At 40.9% G+C, this 25,253-nt stretch overlaps 1 protein-coding gene across 3 annotated transcripts in view; it reads left to right on the forward strand.

Moving 5' to 3' along the window:
* Nucleotides 1–25,253, forward strand: part of MYO16 (myosin XVI) — a 588,255-nt gene that overhangs the window by 388,691 nt on the left and 174,311 nt on the right. For all 3 annotated transcript variants that reach the window (XM_054013071.1, XM_054013089.1, XM_054013080.1), the window contains one exon: nucleotides 22,602–22,713. In XM_054013071.1, coding sequence (XP_053869046.1) covers nucleotides 22,602–22,713 — 112 coding nt within the window. The remainder of the gene's footprint in view (nucleotides 1–22,601; nucleotides 22,714–25,253) is intronic.

The raw sequence follows: 25,253 nt of genomic DNA on the forward strand, positions 1-25,253 counted from the left end.
CCAGTCTTTGGGCCTTGCTGAGCCCCAAAAAATCATAGATGCATAGAAGATTAGGGTTGGAAGAGACCTCAGGAGGTCATCTAGTCCAACCCCCTGCTCAAAGCAGGACCAATCCCAACTAAATCATCCCAGCCAGGGCTTTGTCAAGCCTGGCCTTAAAAACCTCTAAGGATGGAGACTCCACCACCTCCCTAGGTAACCCATTCCAGTGCTTCACCACCCTCCTAGTGAAATATTTTTTCCTAATATCCAACCTAGACGTCCCCCACTTCAACCTGAGACCATTGTTTCTTGTTCTGTTATTTGCCGCTTCTGAGAACAGTGGAGCTCCATCCTCTTTGGAATCCCCCTTCAGGTAATTGAAGGCTGCTATCAAATCCCCCCTCACTCTTCTCTTCTGCAGACTAAATAAACCCAGTTCCCTCAACCTCTCCTCGTAAGCCATGTGCCACAGCCCCCTAATCATTTTTATTGCCCTCTGCTGGACTCTCTCCAATTTGTCCACATCTTTTCTGTAGTGGGCGGGGGGTCCAAAACTGGATGCAATACTCCAGATGTGGCCTCACCAGTGCCCAATAGAGGGGAATAATCACTTCCCTTGATCTGCTGGCAATGGTCCTACTAATACAGCCCAATATGCCATTAGTCTTCTTGGCAACAAAGGCACAGTGTTGATTATATCCAGCTTTTCGTCCATTGTAATCCCCAGGTCCTTTTCTGCAGAACTGCTGCTTAGGCTGTCAGTCCCCAGCTTGTAGCAGTGCATGGGAGTCTTCCATCCTAAGTGCAGGACTCTGCACTTGTCCTTGTTGAACATCATCAGATTTCTTTTGGCCCAATCCTCCAATTTGTCTAGGTTACACTGCACCCTATCCCTACCCTCCAGCATATCTACCTCTCCCCCCAGCTTAGCATCATCCGCGAACTTGCTGAGGGTGCAATCCGTCCCATCATCCAGTTCTTTAATGAAGATGTTGAACAACATCCACTTCCTACTGGATCAGGAGAGGGGGGATATCTCACCCTTATTTGCACTCACCCTATCTCCAGACCTGCAAAGATCATTTAGGCCTCTTGATTAAGTTAGAAGAACCTCAGTGCTGCTCTAATATACACTGACTAGTGAAGGCAGCTAGGAGCACCAGAGCACAGCATGCTCTGACCCTAACCGTTCCTCTGGGAACTCCCTTTCCCCATAATGCTGTCTACACTGAGATTTGGGTGGTGTGGCATAAAGCCGGCTATGTCAGCTCTTTGCCATCCAGGGATTCCCCCTTGAATCCAGTTGAAATTGGCAAAGGATTTTATTTAGTCAGAATATAATTACCCAAGTTGGACTTTGGCCAAGTCTTAGGTTTACCAACTATATAGTTGTGAAAAATGTTAGGAGAGTACTAATACCCACAAGTAGTTTTAGCTGTCTTCTAAAAGATTGCACCTCCATCGGCCTTGCCCTTGTATGCTATTTCGGGGCATCAGTTCAATACAGCCTCAGAGCATCACAAACTGAATCACCATCACTTAGGTGTTCTTTGGAACTCCTCTATCCCAAATATTAACCCTGCTCATCTCTGCTTATCTTGAGGTATCTAAAGGGACCATAGTCCAATGTGATATGGCTGTAGGCATTGTAATTTACCTTACTTCAGAACAAAATCAATCATATAAAACAGGACATTTAAGAGCAGACAGCAACATTCAACAGTCATAGCTTCAGTTCACTTTGGCTCATAAGCAGAGGCAAAATGGCTCAGACGGCTTGGAATCCTTCAAGTATTTTGGCACATAAAGAGCCTCTTAAGCCAGGCAAAAATACAAGTCCTTTGCCAGATGAGTACAGATGTCATTCGGGGCTCTGACTTGGGGAAGAATATGGCTGGAAGGGGTGGAGACTGTTTTGGAGGAAGGCATGTCCGATGCTATCTGTGCTTGTTAGTATGCCATCCCGGCCTGTGAGCTAGTTCTGTTGACAAGGCCTGTAGTTAGCTGATTTAAAGATTCAAAGTTTCTTGAACCTGGACAACATGGGAGAATGATGGGAAACAGAAATAATTTAAGTTGATTCTAATTTCCACAATGAACTGTTCAAAGGAAACAGATTTCCGTAAAATCAGAAACTTAGTGGCAACGTATATAATGGTTATTCTGTACTGACCAAGATAAGAGAATCGGGGACTAAAACACTGTACAAATGCCATCTGATGAACAGGCAGCATTTGTAACAGCAATTATAGAGAAACGTAATTTATGGCTTATGACAAGGACTGGCATCTTTTAATTTATGCTTTAATATTTGGGAAATGTTTATGTAACCAAATCATTGGGTATATGTCAGTATAGCACACTGGTGCGTTACAGCTTAATATTAAACTTCCACAGTAATTACAGTGTTTATTTTGACACCAGCTTACATGGATGCCAGATTCATGACTTGTTTTGCTTGGCTAAACTGGGGATTGCCAAGACTGAGAATAGTGCTAGTCACATTGAAAAAAAACCTATGTTGTCTTGCCAGGTTAAAAATAAGTGATAAAAGATACTATTCAATAGGAAATTTTAGCTAGACAGAGCAATAGTCCATTAGAAAAAATGTGGGGAACTACTTTTGTCATTAAAATTCTCTGCTACTCAAAGGAGCACGTAGGGTATCTGTAGCAATCCCCTCTGATTTGATGGGCTATTGAAGTTCAATGTTTCACTTTCAGGATCTCAGTAATGATTATCTTGGACATAATTTTCTAATCTTTTTATCTGCACATTGTCTGACGTACAAGCTGGTTAAGAACTTCTGTTGCTCTAAGGGACATGCCTGGACATCCTATTATTTGCGAGCTCTTCTTTATTGTTGGTTTTGTATGATTAGGGCCCTACCAAATCACAGCCATGAAGAACACGTCATGGACTGTGAAATCTGGTCTTTTGTGTGCTTTTACCCTATACCAGGGATCGGCAACCTTTGGCACACGGTCCACCAGGCAGGCTGGGCCAGTTTGTTTACCTGCCGCGTCTGCAGGTTCGGCGGATCGCGGCTCCCACTGGCCGCGGTTCGCTGCTCCAGGCCAATGGGGGCTGTAGGAAGCTGTGGACAGCACATACCTCGGGCCGCGCCGCTTCCCGCAGCCCCCATTGTCCTGGAATGGCAAACCGAGGCCAGTGGGAGCTGCGATCGGCTGAATCTGCGGATGCGGCAGCTAAACAAACCGGCCCGGCCCGCCAGGGTGCTTACCCTGGTGGGCCACATGCCAAAGGTTGCCGATCCCTGCCCTATATGATACAGATTTCATGGGGGAGACTGGTGTTTCTTAAATTGGGGGACCTGACCCAAAAGGGAATTGCAGGGAGGGTCACAGGGTTATTTTAGGGGGTCATGCTATTGGCACCCTTACTTCTGTGCAGCCTTCAGAGCTGAGTGGTGGCTGTTGGCCAGGTACCCAGCTCTGAAGGCAGCGCTCCCCGAGCAGCAGCACAGAAGTAAGGGTGTCAATACCATGCCATGCCACCCTTACTTCCGTGCTGCTGCTGACAGCGGCTCTGCCTTCAGAACTGGGATCCCGGCCGGCAGCCGCCACTCTGCAGCTGTTCAGCTCTGAAGGCAGTCACTGTACGGCAACCCCCCTACAATAATCTTGTGACAGCCACCCCCCACAGAACTCCTTTTTGGGTCAGGACCCCTACAATTACAACACCATGAAATTTCAGATTTAAATAACTGAAATCATGAAATTTACCATTTAAAAAATCCTATAACCGTATGTATGAGCTGTCCACTGTTCTCAGTCATACATAAAAAAAATCAAATTCACTATTAGAAATCCATTTGCTTTTTTATTTGTTACTGTCTCCTTACTACCCTGTGTGACCTGATACAGACTGCCCTCCTGAGATCAGCTTGTTTTAATCAGCTGTAGGTACATTTGCCATATTTCCACTTCTGAATTTCCTGTTTCAACAACCTTCCTGATTCAGGAAGTATATTAAAATGAGTGGAGCACCCTGAAAACTCCTCTAACAAAAAAGATTTACCCTAGTGAATGTTTATTTTTAAAACTATGTTATGAGATTAGGTTGATCTCAGTGGAGAGGAACTAAACTGGAATAATAGGAAACAAATTATCATATTATGGGGTTGTGGAGTTTATTGTGGAACCTATTTTGTAAACATGTAATTATAATATTCTATCTTTTCTTCCCATTCATATAAGTGAAAGGAAAAGGGCTGCTATGAGGCATAATTTATTCTGTCCTCATCTTTCTTCTTCTGCGTATCACCTTTTTTTTTTTTTTTTCAAGAAAACAATGCAGCGTGAGCCAAACCTGGCCTCTTTACAGAATTATAGAGCACACCAGGTATCTGTAGTGATCCCCTGTGATTTGTTTAGTTATTGAAGTTAAATTTTGTACTTTGAGGATCTCAGTCATGATGACCTCAGGCTTAATTTTCTAATGTTCACAAAATACAAATCCCTGTATGTAAATACAGTATTAGTTATAACAGTAAGACTCAACAGGGCATGCCTTTGGGAGTGAGTCTATTTGTGCAGCTGTCAGTGCACCACTTGAGAAGAGTACCAACAAACTACCGAGCTTTGAATCGGGAAAATCCGTTCCCTTTTATTCAGGTGTAAATCATTTGAAGTCAATGGGACTTAAGAACATGCTTCTTAAATGCTTTCCTGAATCCAGGCCCCAATGCATAACCTGGAATGGTTTATTTCTGGTAGAATATAGCTCATTGATTGTAGTATTTTGCCCTTTTTATAAAATTATTTAAGGGTGGGGTGCTGCAGAAGGGGTGATTTAATGTCACAGATCCTTCTTCTATGAAAAGTAATTGTTTTGGAAGGTTGAAATACGTTAAAAAGCATCTTTAGTGTTAAGAAGAATTCTCCTTGCTTTGGGGGAAGAGGGAGTTTCTACTCAGCACTGGTGAGTTAATTAATTAATTAACTAACTGAAAAAATATCATGTACAGGTTAAGTTTTGAGCCATATGCGGAGTTCATTATTTTTACTGATATATTTACTAATGGTTCTTAAATACATCTGTTATGTTATCTGCTTATTAGTGTGTGTAGTATGTGTACAATTATCAGATAGTACACAGATTGATTTAAAGTATAATATCAGAAAAAGAATCCACTATAATTGTGCACTGAAGAAAGTTATAACTAGAGTATCCTACTCACTTTTTGACTTTTAGATGTAGTACACTAGATTTGACTCTTAGAACCATTATCCTAAATATTAAATAAGTAGTGAACTCTGTAGAAACCCCTAGAGCCTAATAAACTTAATTACATCTAGCAGGTAACCTAATGAAAAAGAACAAATCTAAACAAAAAGTACCAAGTGACTCCAAGCTGAAGGAGAAAGTTCAACCAGTTTCTGAAACAATGCTGAACATGGATTGGTCCTGTCTGCACTTGCAGGCACTAACCTGTTTTCTGCACCTGCTGAGCAGCATTCATTGCATATTTCCTAGTGTGTATCAGGCTTTTGAATGGGGCCACAGTGGAAAGTATATATTTAATATAAACTTCAATTATATAAATCTAGAGTAATTGCATTCAAGTGTAAAACTGAGTCACTAGAAGCAGGATTTGGCATAATAATATAATTCATATAATGATTATAAAACTTCCATGGAGGTTAATAGGAGTTACACACAGTTGACAGGGAATCCTGTAGGATCTCTCTCTCTCTCTCTAATGCACATCATTCTGTGTTTTATTTCATAGATATAATCACACTTCAAAAGAACATCATGATGCTGTGATCTGCTTCTGAAACAACATTACTTTTCTTTGGGAAGCATTGTTAGCACCATTCAAAAACCTGATATCTACAAAAATAAGATTTCTGCATATATTCTTAGGAACATATTTATTAAAAATAAAAAAATAATATTTATTAAAAATAGAAAAGATCTATCCAGTAACTGGCTCCTTTCCCAAAGGAATATATAGCATCTGTTAAACTACTAGTATGCTTGGCTAAAATATCTTAGCCTAAAGGCATTTGGTATTTTGTACAAAAATAAAGATCAAACCAAATTTCTTCAGTTTACATGTGGGTATAGCATCTGGTTACAGAACATGAGGAGTCCAGCTGTAGTTAAGTATTAATCAATAATCTCTTACAGCAGAGTTAACATAAATCCATAGTAATGGAACATTTCTTTTAAAGATTTACTGGAGGTTTTACTGGTGAATATATCAAGGCAGAACTTTATTGACTGAACAGTGCACTGGCTATCTGTGTTAAACCTGCTTTACTGCAAACAGATGTTTTAGCCTCTTATGTGTTGATTTTAGAATAATAAAAGCAAGAGCCATGCAATGGACATCACAAAATTCAAAAAGTTCTCCATGCTGCTTAATTTATGAATTTTATCCTGATTTTTTTGCTAACATTGACAGGGCTATATTCATTTTACAATGACCGCTTTGTGCAATAGCATATTATTCTGGTTATTAGCAGAGATTTGCAGAGATGAACAATTTGTATTAATTTCACCTCAGTGCTACAAGGTAACTTGGTTCAGAGAATGTAAGATTTGTTTATACATTAGGTTGGAAAGATGACGACAAAGGAAGAGACAGTAAAAATATTCCCCCTTCCCTGCAAGAAAAAAGCCAGAAGCAGTTCATTATCATGTTCTGCAACTGTTGTCGGCTTTATTGATGTCAACTGTTTTGTTTTGTCCTTATCTCGTTTCTGTTTACATATCAAACAGTACTAAGTGCAGGGCAGCTTTTCCCCACAAAACAGAGTACATTGTCCCCTCCTGTTCACATGATAGATCTAAAGAAAAAAAACTGTTTGTAATCTGTTATCCTGTGACTTCGTGAATGTTGCGTGGATTGGTGTGTTGTTTTTTTTTTTTTAGATAATATCATATACTTACACAGTACCTTTTATCCTAGTATATTTGAAAACACTTAACAAAATGTGTGTGAAACCATGAAGTTGTTTGTCCTTACTCAGGCAAAACTGCTATCAAAGTCAGTGGTCCTTTTCCCTAATGAAGGTCATCAGGATTTAGTAAAATATATATGGGAATAACTTCACTCACAGCTAAAATGTGGCCAGTTTTAGAGCAAGACATAGTAACAGCCTCATGGCATTCAGCAATATTAGCCAGCTGTTTAGGACAGGAGGATAAGAATATTGTATCTGCCTGAAACTGCTTGCCTTCCTCTTAGCATACTGTTTGTATAGTGGTAAGCATTAAAAATTTTATAATTTGCCATGAGTTGCCACATAATGAGATATTCCAGTTTTCCCTTTACTTTGAATAGAAATTAAAGGTGATAATTGTGGAATAATATTGAATATTTTATTGATAACCACTGTATTTAATAGGAAATAAGGTCAAATAGGATCCACAACACACATATTTCTTGCCCCAGAGACGGTGTCTGCTTATTTAATTATACGTTGCGCTTACATAATATGGGCTATTCTTGGAGATTTCAAACAATTTATGAATATTAATTAATGGAGACTAGCAACACCTCTATAAGGTTGGTAGCAAAAGTATTCTTATTTTTAATGGATCAAGAAAGTGAGGTTAGATAATTTGCCTAAGATCACCTTGGAAATCCATGGCAGGGTTGGGAATAGAACAAGGTCTTCTTACTCCCTGTTTTCCCTTTTAACTGTAAGCTCTGCTTTCTTCTCTCTCAATACTGAGTCAAAGGAAATCTTAGTGTCTCCTGTCGTGTGCAATACGTAGGTGAACAAAAGTTGTATGTTGGCAGCACAGGCATGTGAGACTTCCCATTTTGCCCACATAAGCACCAAGCATGCTCAACACTAAGCACATGATTAAGTCCCATGGATTTCAATTGCCCATTGAAATCCATGAGATTTAAGCAGGGGCTTAAAGTTAAGGACACACTTAAATGATTTGTTGAATCAGGGCCTGATTCACATGTGGAGTGAACACACAGTACTACTTCACACTATAGAAATATGTCATCTTTACTAGATCTGTTTCACTGTCCTGGTGACCTGAAATCATGTATTCTGTTATGTCATTACACACTGTATTTGTTTTTAGAGCAATCAATGCAACTAGGTGCAACATTTCATGGAAACTAGCATAGGTAGGATATGCTTGTTACCGACCCATTTTAAGTAAGATCAAGTTGTAACAAAAACCCTTTCAAGTCCACATGTGCATGAAGGGATTTATTCAGGCTAATCTGAACCCATTTAATCAAAGAGATATGCTCTTCTCTAGGATAAAACAAGATGTTTTCGTTATGTGAACTGCAGGTGCACTTTCTTACCTTTGGCCTAAAAAGCTGAGAGACTCATAAACTAGGTCATGCTAAACAAGCAATGTACCAATTCTCTTATTTACTGTCTGTCAGCAGAATTTCAAAGAATTTGGGTACCTCTGTGTGTTGGGACAGGTTCTCAGGAAATCGTATCAAGGTCAATGAAATCTTCTGAAAAAACAACAAAACGTTACATCATCCTGTGTTGTGAATTTCTTTGACAGAGTAGTGTAAATAATATGGAAAATTATTGTGTGACAGAGATTTGCATGTGGTCACAGAAGATATATAGAAAAACGAGTGAAATTTTCTACCTTGTAAAAAAAAAAATAAAAAAAAATAGGGATCCCAGCTTTTACGGCTATTTTGAATAATTGAGAAAATGTTATTACCTTTATCTGTCATATGTAATTTTTTTGTACACAAGATTTTAGAAATTTACAGTCAAGATTTTGACAGGACATTTTAGAAAAACTTCAGATTTGGAAAATTATTATTTTAAAAATCCTATTTTTCATTACATGATTAAGAGAAAGTATTGCATTTATTTTATTTGTTTACTTTCAACTATTTGTATCTTCGCTGTCTGCAGATAAAATTCCTTTGCCTACCATTTTTGACCATTTGTTAGCAAAAATTGGACTTTGCCTGAGTACTAGATCAAAAACCAATACTGTCCCATTTCCGCAGGGAGCTCTGGCAATCCATACCAATGGATTTCCACACGTAATTGAAAGGAGGCAAATGAACCTGAAGACAGAATAGGCTCTTACCACAAGGAGTCATAACTCCCCACAGGAACCAGTTTACACTTCGCCTCAGTGAGTAGCAGATGCTGACATTCATCAAACAACCTTTTTTTCTTCAGGAAATAACAGACAAAAATAGAGAAAAATAACATTGCCTTTACCAGCTACTCCTTCATCCCCCATATTAGCACACTCAGCCTAGCTATGGAGAGCCAAACAATATAAAATCAATAGATCTCTTATTCATTAAGTGCTCCACCCTTATGCCAGAAAGGCTGGCAGACCTTTTCAGCAAAAAGACATCCGAGCATATCTCCCTGGAGGTTTCTGAGGGAGAAGGGTCCATCTTCATCTCCCTGTTTTGTAGTTAGATTGAGGAGTTTAATGAAGAGAACTTGAGCCACTTAATCAAACTGAGAAGGTCATAGATTTTACTGAGGATGCTGTTCCACCTGCTATCTTAAAAGCTTTTTAACTCAACTCTCATAAAAATGAAAGAGTTTTTTCTTGTCAAAGGAAAGAATCAAAGGTGTTTGGAAAGTCTCTGATTATAAACCTTCCATGACAGCTGTCTAATATGTTATCTAAACTTTCTAAAGAGACATGGGCTATCTTGGAGCTCATTACCAAAAATTTGCTTCCAAAATTCAAGGTAAGAAGGCTGTATCATCCCATAAGAAGAATCAGATTGTGTGATTTTAGCTACTGCCTTTCTAGATGACATCACCTTTAACATTTGCAAGGTTTTTCCAAAATCTGTGGGTTGGCAGGTGAAGTAGTGACCTGAAAAACTCTTTTACTTTGCCCAGAGAACAATCAAGATCCAGTACAAATTAACGCTTGTGTCCCTACTATTCAGACAGACTTTGCAATGGCCTTGATGCACTAATTTAAGACTATTACTCTGTTAAGAGTTTCTCCTCCCCTCAGGCATAAACTCAATCCACTTCCACCCAAAACATTCAAAGCTTTCTCAGAAGATCATAACAACCACAATCATCTCTTTCTTGTAGCTCAAGAATACCAAAGGGACAGGAAGAAGTTCATGACCCAACAAATCAAAATCCTGGTTTCCCTCAGTCACCACTCCAATTCTTTTGGGAAGCAGAAATAGTCATTTTCTCAGATTGGGAAAACATATCTGAGAGATGGGTTCAATCATTTAAAAATGGTTACTGTGTCAAAGTTACCTCACTTCTTTCAAGAAACACTAACCTAAAATAACCCTCTGACTCTTCCCATCCAAATAAACTGGCTTACACAAGTGCATTCAATATCTCCAAAATTGTCTTTTTACTATTCTAATGCTATTCTTCGTGTCACTTCATATCAGCTGGATAAAGGCATTTTTCCTCTGTTTTTAATCCTCACATGTTCAAGAAGCATCACAGCAGTTTGAGATCTCAAAGGGCTAAACTGTTTTTTTTTTTTTTTAGTACAAGAAATTCAAGAAAGAATCTCTTTAGTCTATAACAACAGCTGTGTAACAGGAGAAATATTAGCATCCACAGATCTATGAGACACTTATCTTCATGTTCAGCATTTATTGCAGCATCTAAGCAGAAATACTAAAGCTTCAAGACCAACAGCCAATGTTTTCAGTACAGTTGCCTTCAGTCTCGCCATCACCCAGCAAGTTTTCTCAAAAATTCTGATTGTAACAGCTGCCAGCCTTCACAAGGAAAGTCCCCAGAATCAAGACCTGCAACAGAGCTAATCTCCAAGTAGCCTAATCATGCAGCTCACCTGTAGTAGGCTGCCTGATTGACTGGAAGAATCAGCAGACTGGCTCCTAAGCGCAAGATGCAGTTCAGTGGTGCTTAAAGCATTTGCCCATAGCTGTGATAGCTCCTGCACCAGCTCTGACCCTCAGTTCTGATATCTAACATCAGACTCCAGCTCTAACCCTTGGCTTCAATTCCTGACTCCTGCTCTGACTACTAGGAATGACCACTCAACATCCTGTTCACTGATAGAAAGGATAGGTGTCTGGCTAGAGAAAAACATCTCTTCTAAAGGCCCCAGGTTTTGGTTCAGACAGTGAGCCTGGAGAATCATCTCCTTATGGTGTTCTAATAGAGTTGTTTGCTGGTAGGAATGCTAAATATCTTATTTTCTTAATTTTCTGCAATATTGCTAGAGACATATCTGGACAAAATCATCAGTTCCTACTAAGGTCCCTTTGTACCAAAGCCAGCCCTTTGAATCTGAACATCTCAGGTGAGTGTGACATGGAGGTAGGATGAGTACAGCAGTTATTTCAATTTCAAATCCCTGGATCTGAACCAGCTCTTCCAGTTTTAGTTTTGGTTAAATCCAAAATAGAAGGGGTTAGTTTCTGATTCTAGTTCGCAAACAGTTGAAATTTCATGATAAAGCTGCTCTTGAAAGCTTACAGTTCAAGGTGGCACAAATATCATGAGATCATTTGCGCTCATAAGATTTCTGCCATTTGGGGCTGAAGAATGCTGAGACTGAGACTGCACATTACTGGCACCACTAAATATGATTCGAATCCTAAACCCATATTTCAGTCTTGTACCCAAATTCTTTCCTAAACTTGATCTGAACATGCCTCTCATGCCTAGTCAAATTTTTCCTCCTAAGGCCTCATCTACATTACACAGTTTTGTTGACAAAAGTCAGTGTTGGTTGACAAAACAGTGGAGGTGTACACACTGAAATGCTCCTTCCTAGGGCTGGCTCCAGGGTTTTGGCCACCCCAAGCAGCCAAAAAAAAAAAAAAAAAAAAGCCGCGATCGTGATCTGTGGCGACAATTCGGCGGGAGGTCCTTCGCTCCGAGCAGGAGTGAGGGACCGTCCGCCGAATTGCCGTCGAATAGCTGGACGTTCCTCCCCCCTCCGGAGTGGCTGCCCCAAGCACCTGCTTGCCAAGCTGGTGCCTGGAGCTGGCCCTGCTCCTTCCACTGATGTAACTCCCCTGCTATGCCAACAAAATAAAACCACCTTGACAAGAGCCATAGCGATTTCTGCTACATAGAGTGACTCAACATATTCATAGATACTGTACTGTGCTTGCTTATTTTGCCCTAATTGGCCTCCAGCAGGTGTCCCACAATGCCTATCATGACCACTCTGGTTAGCAGGTTGAACTCTGCTATCCTGCTGGTACACAGGCATGTGCCTCTCCCTCCATTTAAAGGCACAGGAATTTGTGAAATTCTTCTTCCTGTTTGCTCGGCTTGGACTGTTCACACATCTTCCCAGCTGACCATGGCGGCTTTTGGAACAGATGCCCTCCTGCATGGAGTACACCAGAGCTTTTGGATCTGCTGGGTCTGTGAGGAGAATAGGTTGTGCAGTCGCAGCTTTGCTCCAGCGGTAGGAACTTTGATATCTACAGGCAGATTGCTCATGGCATGCAGGAGAAAGGACATGCAGCAGTGTCATGCTAAGATCAAGGAGCTAAGACAGGCATTCCAGAAGGCAAGGGAGGCCACCCATCACTCTGGTGCAGCACTGAAAACATGCCGCTTCTAAGAGGAGCTGCATCCCTCCTCAGTGGCAACCCCACCACCACCACCAAGAGCCTAAGGATACTTTGGGGGGACTGGAGGCAATGGCCAACAGAGTCAACCCTGAGGACGAAGTGGTGGATGAGGAAGTGGAGTTGGAAGCGGATGTGGGCTATGCGATGCAGTTGTCCAGTGGCATGGCAAGCCAGGACCTATTTTTGACCCTGGAGGAGTCTAGCCAGTCCCAGCACTCTGGCTCAGGCGCGGATGAAGCAGGAGAGGCAAGCTCCGGTAGGCACACATTTTGCTTTGATACTGCACAGTGATAGGAGATTGAGGTCTCATTTACTTTGTTATATGGTAGAGGAGGGTTAAGGGATAGAAATTAAGAACAGAACCTATGCAGCTATGCAGTGGGGGCCTGGAGGGAAAGTTTGTTAATATATGCCGGGATGTCCTGGGACTCCCCCATAGAGAGCTTTAGGAAGCTTTCCTATAGGTATTCTGCAATCCTCTGCCAAAGGTTCCTTGGCAGAGCTGCCTTCTTTCTCCCCCTACTGTAGGAAACTTTGCCACACCAACTGGCAATTATTTCTGCAGGGACCAAAACGGCACACACGCAAGCAGTATATGGACCCAGTCTGAAGCCACATGCATGCAGGAGATGCACTCTTCCATCCTGGGTTACTCTCAGGAGTCAGATATCGGGTTTGATTACCTGATCCTGTGCAAAAGGGTATCAATATTCAGAATACTCTCCCTAGGCGTGTGTAATGACCTTTGCAAGCCACTCAGACCTTTTGTCCCTTCTTGCCCATCTCCCCTTCCCAACCCTCACTTCCCCATGCTCCCTCTGAACTCACCATATTTGGGACTCTCTCTGACCTATGTGCTAGCCAAGGGGAAGTGAGAAAGAGGTGTATGCGACTTCTATGATTCACGAACTATGAGTGCACTCACAATCCTCTTGGTTAGATAATGCAGATGTGTTCTTGAGGACAAATAAAGTGTTCTCTTTGAAACGAAATGAGTCAGTCTTCATTTGTCTCATTCACACAGTAGTTGCTACTAAAATTCGAACACAGTGGCTATAGGCAGGAACATTTGCTCACTATAATTAAAGCTCAGGAAGCAAGCATTACAGGGGTCATTCAAGACAGCAAGTAAACATTGCCTGGCCGAATGTATCGATACATTACTGGGGCTCATTGTCCAAATGCTCCTTCAAAACCTCCTGATATGAGCCCCTCTAATTGTCCTTGTTTCTTGCTGCTCAAAATCAGCAGCCAGCCTATACTCCTCAGCACTCCACCCTGGGGAAACTTTTGCTTTTCACTTCACAAATGTTAGGCAGAGCACAGCAGGCCGCTATCAGAATATTTTCCTCATTGAGGTCTAACCTGCCAAAAAGGCAGTGCCAGCAGGCTTTTAAGCTGCCAAAGATACATTCAACAGTCATTCTGCACCTGTTAAGCCTGTTGTTGAAGTGCTCCTTGCTGCTGTCTAGGTTCCCAGTGTAAGGCTTCATGAGCCATGGGAATAAGGGGTAGTCTGGGTATCCCAGGATCACTATAGGGATTTCCACATCCCCCACTGGAATCTTCTAGTCTGGAAAGAAAGTCCCAGCATGCAGCTTTCTGTACAGTCCAGTGTTCCTAATGATGCATGCTTCATGAACTTTCCCTAACCAACCCGCATTGATGTCAGTGAAAAGGCCCCGGTGACCTGCAAGACCTTGGAGAAGTAGCCCTTTCAGTTGATGTACCCTGTCGCAAGATAGGCTGAGGTTAAAACTGGGCTATGCAGGCCATCTATTGTCCCGCTACAGTTAGGGAATCCCATTGCTGCAAAGCCATCAATTATTTCCTGCACATTACCAAGAATCACAGTCCTTCGTAGCCGGAGGCGATTAATAGCCCTGGGCACTTACATCACCATAACCCGCCTCCCCTCTCCCGCAGTGGATTTTAGAACTTCAAACTGATTTGTGATTGACTGGTAGGCAATCTGGATTTGCCACACAATGATCACCATTCGTTTTTCCACTGGGAAGACAACTCTCATTCAGCTTTCAGGGCAGGGGCAAGTTCTGCCCACAGTTCCAGGAAGGTGACTTTGCGCATCCGAAAGTTCTGCAGCCACTGCTCATCATCCCATACATGCATCACGATGCGATCCCACCACTCAGTGCCTGTTTCCTGACTCTGAGCCCAGTACCGATGGTCCACCATGTGAAGCTGCTGCTTGAATGCCAGCAGCAATCTTGAATTGTTTCTTTCCACTGCACAGAGCAGGGCAGGCACTACAGATTCACTTTCTGTTTCCCAGCTCATGAAATATTGCAGGACCAGCCACGTTGTGTTCATAACGCTCATCACCTGACTGGTCAGCAGCTCAGGATCCATGCTCTCAGGCAGAGATGGCAGGTGCACAGTTTACAGGGGTTGTTCAAAAATGGCAGGAAACAAAGTTGGAAGTCCATGGAATGATGGGACGGAAATATCTGCACATCCCCATGATGCACCGCAATCCATTCGCAGATCTTCCCATAGGGGAGGGTGGCAAGTTGCACCGTGGGATAGCCACCCACAATGCAATGCTCTCTCTGTTGATACAAAAGCACCGGTGGTCACGCTCCGCTGACACAAGGAGCATTGTGTGGACGTGCACAACCAATGTCATTAAAGCGACATATGATCGTCAGCGTAACTTAAGTTGAATTAACTTTGTAGTGTAGAAAAGGCCTTAGTTTCCACTCCTTGATATTTGCATTTTCAACTTATAAGACTGTAATAAATCTCTTTTCTTAAAGTGTTACCTTAAAGGGATTTAACCAGTAATGTGTCCCTTACTCTTTTGGAGTATTTGGTGCAAGTTTTCAAATGCATGCAGTGGGTGTGTCACAAAAATCCATATTTTCACAGATAAACTGGCACTTGTCTATGTGTCGTCTCTCTATTTGGAAAGCTCCTATACTGCAATGTAGGTATTAATAATAATTAAATTATCAGTTTATGCATGCATTTCAATTTCTGTGTCAGTGCAAGCTTTCAATACATAACAGATGCTTACATATATTTATGTGATCTCTTGTTGCATCTATATATGAAAATTTCAACCCAGAAATCCAGTTCCCTCAAATAAAATGTGGAAAACTATATTATGATAAATTTATATCTAAAAGTAGCAGCATGGAATATTTCTGAAATAAGGTGAATAGCTCATTCTATCTGTTCTTTTGGGAGCATAGAAATAGTTTGAAATTGTTACAGATTAGACCTGTTGTATTAGAAAAAAGATTAGAAAGATAAAGCTAAATGTATACGTCTTTTCAGTTTTCAAGCAACTGTTTTAGTCTAAAGCAGCACCATATTTTACTCAGGTTCTGTGCTGTAGTACAATTATTGATCGGTTTATCTTCTTAAACAAATCCCATTTTGTGGATCAGCTAATTTCTTCTTTTTGAAATAAACAGTTGTTCACATGTTCTTAAATTAAAACTTTTCTGTGTGCTGATAATCTCTCTGGTTACACTAGTCCAGGGCAAATGTTGACATGATAGCATTTAAACAGATGGTCAGACATTCAGTGGAAAGTAGTTAATTATTAGAACTGCACAGACTGGATGTGAACATTACTTGTCTGAACAGCCACCATCAGCCTAAAGGTTCAGTTTAAGAATTTCTAAATCTACCACAGTATGTTCGGCCAATCTGAGACCCGTTCTGTAAACACACACCTAAATATGCAATTTAAGGCCCAATGAAACTATATTAAATAATTCCATGTATGCAAGACTTTAGAAATTTCCTAAATGTAGCCTGCATAAATCAAACATTACAAGGAAACTCCAGTGCCTAAGTAGTATTCTCAGTGTTATTCACCTCTCTCTCTCGCTCTCTCTCAACCTTTCAAAGATTTTCAGTAACAAAATAAAAGGGAATTTCTCAGCTAATAGGTCAGGAGTCACAAGGGTGACACTGATTTTTTATCTATCTAGGTATTCACGAGGGCCCCATCTCCACATTTCCTGAGAGCCATTCCAGGTAGGAATCTGAACTCAAAAATGGGCTTTACCTCTGAATTTTGAAAACTCAGTCTGATGCTAAATATGAAGTTTCAACAGTGGTGCAGTTCAAAGCAGGGGCATCCACTTTAGGCTCTCCACTCCTCAGCTGTCACCTCTCTGGGGCAGAGACCCATGTCTCTCTCCCTCTTGACTGGGGTTTTTCCAGGCTGTGAGGTTCCCTGCCTACACTGTGCTATTCCCAGTGTTTGCACTTTGCTTCTTCTTCGAAGGCTTATGAACAGTTGTAATTGCCCTCAATTACAGGTTATCACAGTACTCTTTCTAAGCAATCACACTTATTTTTAAGGTGAAAACATTACAGAAAAAACATTAAAACCCACAAAAGAACCTACACAGATACTTTTAAGCTTACCAACTCCGACAAGGGCTCTGATAGGAATCAGTCTTTCAAACCCCACAAAGAATATTTTTGTGGTTACCAGTTCAGAACAGCCTTAACTCAAAAGTAACATCCTGCCCTCCCCGCAAGAATAATTTAGTCTTTCATTTATACAGCTTGGACCTTTGATCTTGAGACTCTGGGAACAGGTAATCAGCAGACAGTGGTCCTTTCCTCAGAGCGTAACTTGAAAAGGTTGGGTTTTTTTGCATAACCAGAGGTGGGGAATTTGTATTCACCTCCCCCTAGAGATTTCTCAGGCAAACCACTTGACGCTGTTTGTCCCAAAAGTCCATTCTTGTCTGGCACATAGTTCAATACAGTCCTTTGAAGTTCATAACACTACCCAGCATTCATATCACATCTTCCCTCTAGAGAGGTTGCATACAATCCTAGCCCATGATAATACATAACTTTTGCATCTAATACAATGTACTCCAAAGATACTTAAACTTAATTCAGTAAGGTTTTTCAAGGATATTGCAGGAAATTGCCACATGTGTCACAGGCAGTTTCTCCTGTTTAATATACTTAGTTGGCTAAAAAATGTACGTGGACAAATTCCATTAGGCCTCAAAGGCCAGGACTGCCAACACCCCACCCCCGACCCCCCCATAACAGATTGATTTTAAAAAGAACTATCCCTGGAGGAGTGCCTGTCCCTTTCCCTGCCTTCCTTACTCTCACCAGATGGGCCTTGCTATGATGTCAGGCAAGAACTAATTAGGCCCTGGTGGAGGGCATTAACTGTGATTCTTCAGCAGCTCACACAGTAAGCTTTGGCAACAATCAAATTTGTTGATAATAACGAAATTTGAGGGGTGGCAAATGTGTCGTGACCCAAAAAGAAGGGGACAGTGGGGGTCTTGCAATGAGATGACATTCCGTACTAATAAATGTAAAGTCATGGGCCCATAATTATCTACTTTGTACTGAAGCCAGGGATTACCCTTTTTCCTCTCAGGACAGGGGATATATTTGATTGGAGTTCTGGAAATCATTATTCCTATTGGAAGCATTCCATGTATGCAGTAAGGTATTTGCAGACAAAAGTACTTAGATTTCTGCCTGCAGTGAACTGTGAGCACAAATTTTGCAAGCTGAAATTGTATCCACAGAAGAGAGCGCCCCCAGCCCCCTCCCCACCCCGTGAAAAAAAAATGAACTAAAACTGATAGCAATGAGGGAGGAATTGTCCAGTGGTTATGCACAGGGCAATGATTCAGTTCTGCATTCTGTATCCAGAACTATTGCCGACTCACTGTGTGACCTTGGGCAAATCAATTACCCTCTCCTTGCCTCCTGTTCCTCAAGTTTAAAATGGTGATAATACTTATCTCTAGTGAGTTGTGACGCTTTCATGTTTGTAAAGCCCTTTGAGATCTTTGGATGAAAGGTACTATAGATAGTAAAAACTTTATTGTTAGTATTAAAATTTATGGGCGGGATAGTTAGCTGGCGTAAATTGATATATCCACATTGACTTCAAAGAAGCTATGCCAATACTCCAGCTGAGGATCTGGCCTAATATTTACTTACTGAAAAATATCTATTTATTTCCTATCAAGTATCGATTAATATGACCTATTACATTCAAAGGAAACTGTTGTTGGAACACATAAACACTCTAGTATTAGTAAAGGGTTTAATCAATGTATGATAGCTATAACAGAGTGTAGTTCATAGTAACAGAAAGGCAAGTAAGGCTAATATCTGAATGCTATATGGCAGTCTGTAGTGGAAATTTTTAGCCATTTATAATTGCAAAGCATCCTCTTTATCAGCAGCAATGTAATTCCATCCCCGTCACTGAAATGTCAACATCAACCAAAAGTTCTCTATAAATGAGAGTGATCATAAATATTAAAAAATGTTAACATTTTATTAAATAATTATGTATCTGTAGTGTGAGGTATGACATTAATGCTAAGGGTTTGATTCATTACCACTTTACTTCAGTTTTACACCAGTGTAGCTGGTGGTGAATTGTGATCCTAAGTCTAGTTATGTGGTAGAAATGGTCTGCAATGTGTCTCAAGACATTTGCATCCTGGGTCCATCTTTAGCAGCGGGGGGAAGTATTCTTATAACTAGAAGTATATCTTTTCCAGTTGTCACTGTTTCTCAGCTGGGGCAGGTTGAAGAATACAAAATGTGATTTGTGACTATTTTGGCAAGTAAACATAACAGGCGCTCTCTGCTGTTTGGGTTTATATAATGTCCACCTAGGCCTGTAAATGCTTAACACAATTTTAAAATACTGTCTGACATTTAAAAATAGTGACTAAAGCTTTGTGATTTTTTAAAACTAAATATCCATTCCTTCCCAGCAATTCTCACCTTTCAATCCTCCTTACGTAGCTTGGGAAATAGATGGGTCTTGCAGCATGTTCTAAAAGTCAGCAAATTAGCTATTTTAGGCCAAAGAAGTAGAGTTGTAAATTCCAGAGTTGAGCACATCTCAGAAAATGTCCTGCCTGCAGCTGCCCCACCCCCACTTTTTAAATGTAGAGAGCTCCTTATCAAGTGCCTGTGCTGATCACAACTGTGTCAGAACCTTAGTGGGAAAGTGGAAGTCTCTCCAGGCTGGCCGGTCCCAGTAGGTACTTAGGATTTCATTTTGAAAAACATTCACCATTGGCCTAACCTTGTTCCTATTGAAGTCAATATATTTTTTTATCTTTGGCATCAGTGTGAGCAGAGTTTGGCCTACACTGCACTTTTGAAAATCTCACTCATAGGATACTCAACAACCAATTATCTCTCAACAAAATGTGTGATCGTGGGAGATGCTGAGCACAAGTCAGTGAAGATTGAGAAAACTCAGCCCCTTCCAAGACTGGACCCTGAGTTGGCAAATTTAATTAAAGTATTTGTACGAAAGCTCATATATATACTCTTCAAAAACATTAAAAAGAGCGGATTAACCATATTGCCTGAATGTGTAAAGGCACATGATACCATTCTGCAAAAGAGAGAAAATAAGGTGCCAACTATGCAGAGAGAGATGTAATAAATTCTCCGTGAGGGCTGCTGGGTGGTGATCTCTTTTGAAAATCTGACTGTAAGGGCCCAGTTCTGCAAGATGCTGAGTACCTCAGGAGGTGTTAAGTCAGAACTTCACAGACTCCAGTCCTAGTGGTGTAAGGTCTGTTATACATTAAAAAGAGCTACTGGTCTAGCTATCCTGTCGGTGGGAAGTACTGTGCCTCTATACACATTTTTCTTCCATCCATGTTTCTCGGCCACCCAATTTCCATTTAGGGCAGGGGTTTCCAAACTTGGTTCACAGCCTGTTCAGGGTGAGCCCCTGGCAGGCCACGAGATGCTTTGTTTACATGTTTCAGAGTAGCAGCCGTGTTAGTCTGTATCCGCAAAAAGAAGAACAGGAGTACTTGTGGCACCTTAGAGACTAACAAATTTATTATTACTACAGCATCCGAAGAAGTGGGCTGTAGTCCATGAAAGCTTATGCTCTAATAAATTTGTTAGTCTCTAAGGTGCCACAAGTACTCCTGTTCTTCTTTTTGTTTACATGAGCATCCACAGGTACGGCCACTTGCAGCTCCCAGTGGCCATGGTTCGCCGTTCCCAGCCAATGGGAGCTGCGGGAAGCAGGGCCGCAAACCAAGTTTGGGATCCCCTTATTTAGGGTAAATCTTCATTGCTATTACATCTATATATTTCACCACATCATGCTTTCTCATAAGTCTTTTCATTGTCTGTCATAACCCCCAGTGAGATTGGTTAGAGAAGCACAAATAATTCCTACACCTAACTGTAAAAGCTGTGTACTCTTATGCAAAGCACAACTCTTGTGAGAGCTCCCTAAGGCCATGTCTATACTACAAAATTAAGTCGACCTAACTTATGTCGGCATACAGCCACTGCATTAATTACATCGCTTGTGCGTGTCAACACTTTGCTCCTTGTGTCAGCGTTGCATGTCCTTACCAGGAGCACTTATGTTGATTGTACTGTCTATGTGGGGGCATTGTGGGATGACTCCTGAAAGCCAGTAACAGTTGACATAAGCAGCAGGTCAACTGTGTTGACCTAACTACTGTGACTTTGACTCCATGCCTCTCATGGAGGTGGAGTTATTAAGTAGCAGGGCAATTGCATGAGCAGGAGCAAAATTTAAGTATAGATATTTTCATAGTCAGGTCGTCGTAAACTGCCTCGTGTTGACCTAACTGTAATGTAGACTGACCTTGGGAGTAGTCTGATGACTGAATGGGGAGTCCATGATGAGACCTATCCATCCCAGCTGGAATAGGAATGTGATCAGGAATTGTCAGAGCTCAAACCGCCACCAGGTCTGTTTGTTATGGACATGGGACATCTCAATGTGAAAATGCAAACACCCATTCTCTCTCTCTCCCTTTCATTTTGCAGTGAGATACAATTAGGTGTATTGCTATGCATGTTATAGGAAGGCCACAATATATTACTGCTAAGAACATTTCTTAGCTTGCTGTTCTTTGTGTTAGTATATAGTACTATATTTCAGTTGTCATGTGGCATAGCTGTCTTGCACTGTATATTGGCTCTTTTTGTTTTCCATTGTCTGTTTTTACACAGGTAGGTAGGGGTGTGTGTGTGTGACACATTGCAGGGATATTTGTAATTCACTAACACTTCCTTTCAGTGCATATTATATGTTATAGTGGGAGCTTATGACTCAGTACATGTAACACATTTACTATTTAAGTGTGTACTCGGCATCTCTAAGGATCAGACACTACACTGAGAGGGGGAAACATCAGGCCACAAGAAAATTAAGCAATCTTACTACATCTCCCATTTAATTCAAGTGCTCAGTCCCCAGGCATTCAGTGAACTTGGGATCAGGCTGATAAGAGTTGAATTCTCAAGTCCTCCAAGCTGCACAAAGTGAATTTAAAGCAGTCAGAGAGTTACACTGGAGAATTACCCCTTTGTAGGGGAGTCTTTGGCAGCAAAAAAGCTGGCAGAGGCAGGAATTCCAGCAGCTGGCAAAAGGGAGATAGGGAGGACACAGTCAGAGTCCATTCTTCACTGGCAGAAGATCTCAGTGGCATAAATTAAAGTTGTCCCCTTTAGCTTCAACTTGCACTGGGGCTTTGGGTATCTGAGAATTGGGAAGCCACAATCAGCTCCTTGTCAACCTCTCTTTTTCACTGTGCCTGAGCTCTGCTTGGCTACAGATAAAAATCAACGCTACTGAATATTTGGAAGAGAATAAATGGGGGAGGGGGGACCATGAGGCCACATGAAAATTAAACAGTCTTACTTGACTCCTCAGGAATGGCAGAAATGCACCTTGCAAGTTCTAGCGAAATACACACAAATGTCACAAGGAAAACTTGTGAGCTAATAGCTGCATGTAATAATGGGTAGTTATGCAAGAGCCTAGGGAAATGTAGAACATAAACACATTCTGTCACAAATGCCTTTCCCTCAGAGAGGTGAGAGAACAATTCACTGAGTCTCCTGTAAACACTTAAGAACATTATGTACAGGTGTTTGTGTGTGACTTCCATTAGGTTGGAAGGCAAAAGATGGCTTTTAACCATAGAAGCTTGATTGCGTGCCAACCTCATAAAGGCTATATGCTTTTTCCCCCCCGCCCGTGCAGGTATCTGAACCAGACTGTACTGGAGGAGACATCAGTAACAGTGAACACTCTCAACAGAGAGAAATTAGCTGTCCTAAAACAAGCCCTAACTGCTTTTGGATTCAATAACCTGGTAAGTTATGCAAGCCTATATAGTTCCTGCCTAGAATGACTCTTTTATCTAGTGAAAAGTCATAAGAAACTCATATTGACAGACCCCCCAGAAAAATATAGGCCTGGCCCTTTTTTGTGCCAATGAAACAAAGTGATAGTTCACTCCAGGGAAATGATTGTAATCACTTTTAATTAGATACTGCACCAACAATGTAAACCTTTTTCATTCTTAAAGTCTCACAGAACAGCTGCAAATTATAATCCTGTGAACAATTAAATTACATAATGTCTCGATAGCAAGAAACAATCAAATCCCATATGACAAAAAATTATAAAACGCCCTGGGTATTTTTCCCTTCCTGATTATATTGCTGTCCCTTTTAATTTTGTGAAGTATACATTCCAAATGCTGTCTGATTGCTAGCATCTGAAAAAGGCATATACATAATTAGACACACAAAATTACAGTCAAGTGACATGAAAGATTTGACTTCAACTAACAAAAGCAACAAGGAGCAGCTAGTCCTAGAACCCACAAGGGGAGAGGCAATTCTTCATTTAGTCCTAAGTGAAGCAAAGGATATGGTCCAAGAGGTGAATATAGCTGAACTGCTCGGTAATAGCAATTTAATGTAATTAAATTTAAACATCCCTGTTGGGGGGTTGGTGGGGGGGAATGCCAAAGAAACCCACCCCAGTAGCATTTAACTTTAAAAAGGGTACACAAAAATGAGAAACCCAGGTAAACAGAAATTAAAAGGTACTGTCACAAGGGTGAGATGCCTGCAAACTGCATAGGGACTGTTTAGAAACACCATAATAGAGGCTCAAACTAAACATATACGCAAAATGGGGGGAAAAAGCCACTCTGGCTAAACAGAAGAATAAAAGAGGTGGGTAGAGGCAAAAAATATCCTTTTAAAAATTGGAGGTCAAATCCGACTGAGGAGTATAGAAAGGAGCATAAACTCTGCAAATCAAGTGTAAAGATGTAAGGCAGGCCAAGAAAGAATTTGAAGAACAACTAGCTTAAGAAACAAAAACTAGCAGCAATTTTTTTAAGTACATCAGAAGCAGGAAGCCTGCCAAACCATCAGTGGGGCCACTGGATGACTGAGCTCTAAAGGAGCACTCAAAAAAGACAAGGCCATTGCAGAGAAACTAAATGAATTCTTTTCATCAGCCTTCACTGCAGAGGATGCGAGGGAGATTCCCACACCTGAGCCATTTTTCTTATGTGACAAATATGAGGAACTGTCCCAGATTGAGGTGTCAATAAAGGAATTTTTGGAACAAATGTATAACTTAAACAGTAATAAATCACCAGGACCAGATAGTATTCACCCAAGAGTTCTGAAGGAATTCAAATTGCAGAACTACTAACTGCGGTTTCAATGAGGAGTCTTTGTGACACCTTATAGACTAACAAATGTATTTGGGCATTTATTCGGTTTGTAACCTTTCACTTAAATCAGCCTCTGTACCAGATGACTGAAGGGCAGCTAATGCAATCCCTTTTTTTTAAAGGCTGCAGAGGCAATCCTGACAAATATGGACTGGTAAACCAGGCAATTTGACTGAAACTATCGTAAAGAACAGACTTGTCAGACACATAGATGAACACAATATATAGGGGAAAATTCAACATCGCTTTTGTAAAGGGAAATCATACCTTACCAGTCTATCCATTTTTTTGAGGGTGTCAACAAAAATGAGGACAAGTGTGCTACAGTCTATATAGTGTTCTTGGACATTCAGCAAGGCTTTGATAAGATCCCTCACCAAAGACTTTTAAGCAAAGTAAGTAGTCATGGGATAAGAGGGAAGGTCCTCTCATGGATCAGTAATTGGCTACAAGATAGGAAACAAAAGGGTAGGAAAAATTGCCAGTTTTCAGAATGGAGAGAGATAAATAGCAGGTTCCCCCAAAGATCTGTACTGTGACCAGCACTGTTCAACATATTGATAAATGATCTGGAAAAGGGGGTGAACAGTTAGGTGACAAAATTTGCAGACAAAATTTGCAAAATTACCCAAAATGGCTAAATCCAAAGCAGATTGCAAAGAGCTACAAAGGGATCTCATTAAACAGGATGCTGGGCAATAAAATGGCAGATGAAATTCAATACTGATAAATGCAAAGTAATGCACATTGGAAAATATAATCCCAACCAAGCATGCAAAATGTTGGGGTCTAAATTAGCTGTTACCACTCAAGAAAGAGATCATGTAGTCATCATGGATAGTTCTCTGAAAACAAACACTCAATGTGCAGCAGCAGTCAAAAACTAACAGAATGCTAGGAACCATTAGGAAAGAGATAGATAAGACAGAAAATATCATAATATCACTAGATATATACATGGTACGCTCACACCTTGACTACTACATGTAAATCTGGTCTTCTCTTCTCAAAAAGATATATTAGAATTGGAAAAGGTACAGAGAAGTGATTAAGGGCATGGAACAGCTTCCATACATGAAGAAATTAAAAAGATTGGGATTGTTCAGCTTAGAAAAGAGGTAACTAAGGGGGGATATGATAGAGGTCTATAAAAT

Source organism: Malaclemys terrapin, chromosome 1 (genome assembly GCF_027887155.1).
Source record: "Malaclemys terrapin pileata isolate rMalTer1 chromosome 1, rMalTer1.hap1, whole genome shotgun sequence".
Classification (NCBI taxonomy): Eukaryota; Metazoa; Chordata; order Testudines; family Emydidae; genus Malaclemys; species Malaclemys terrapin.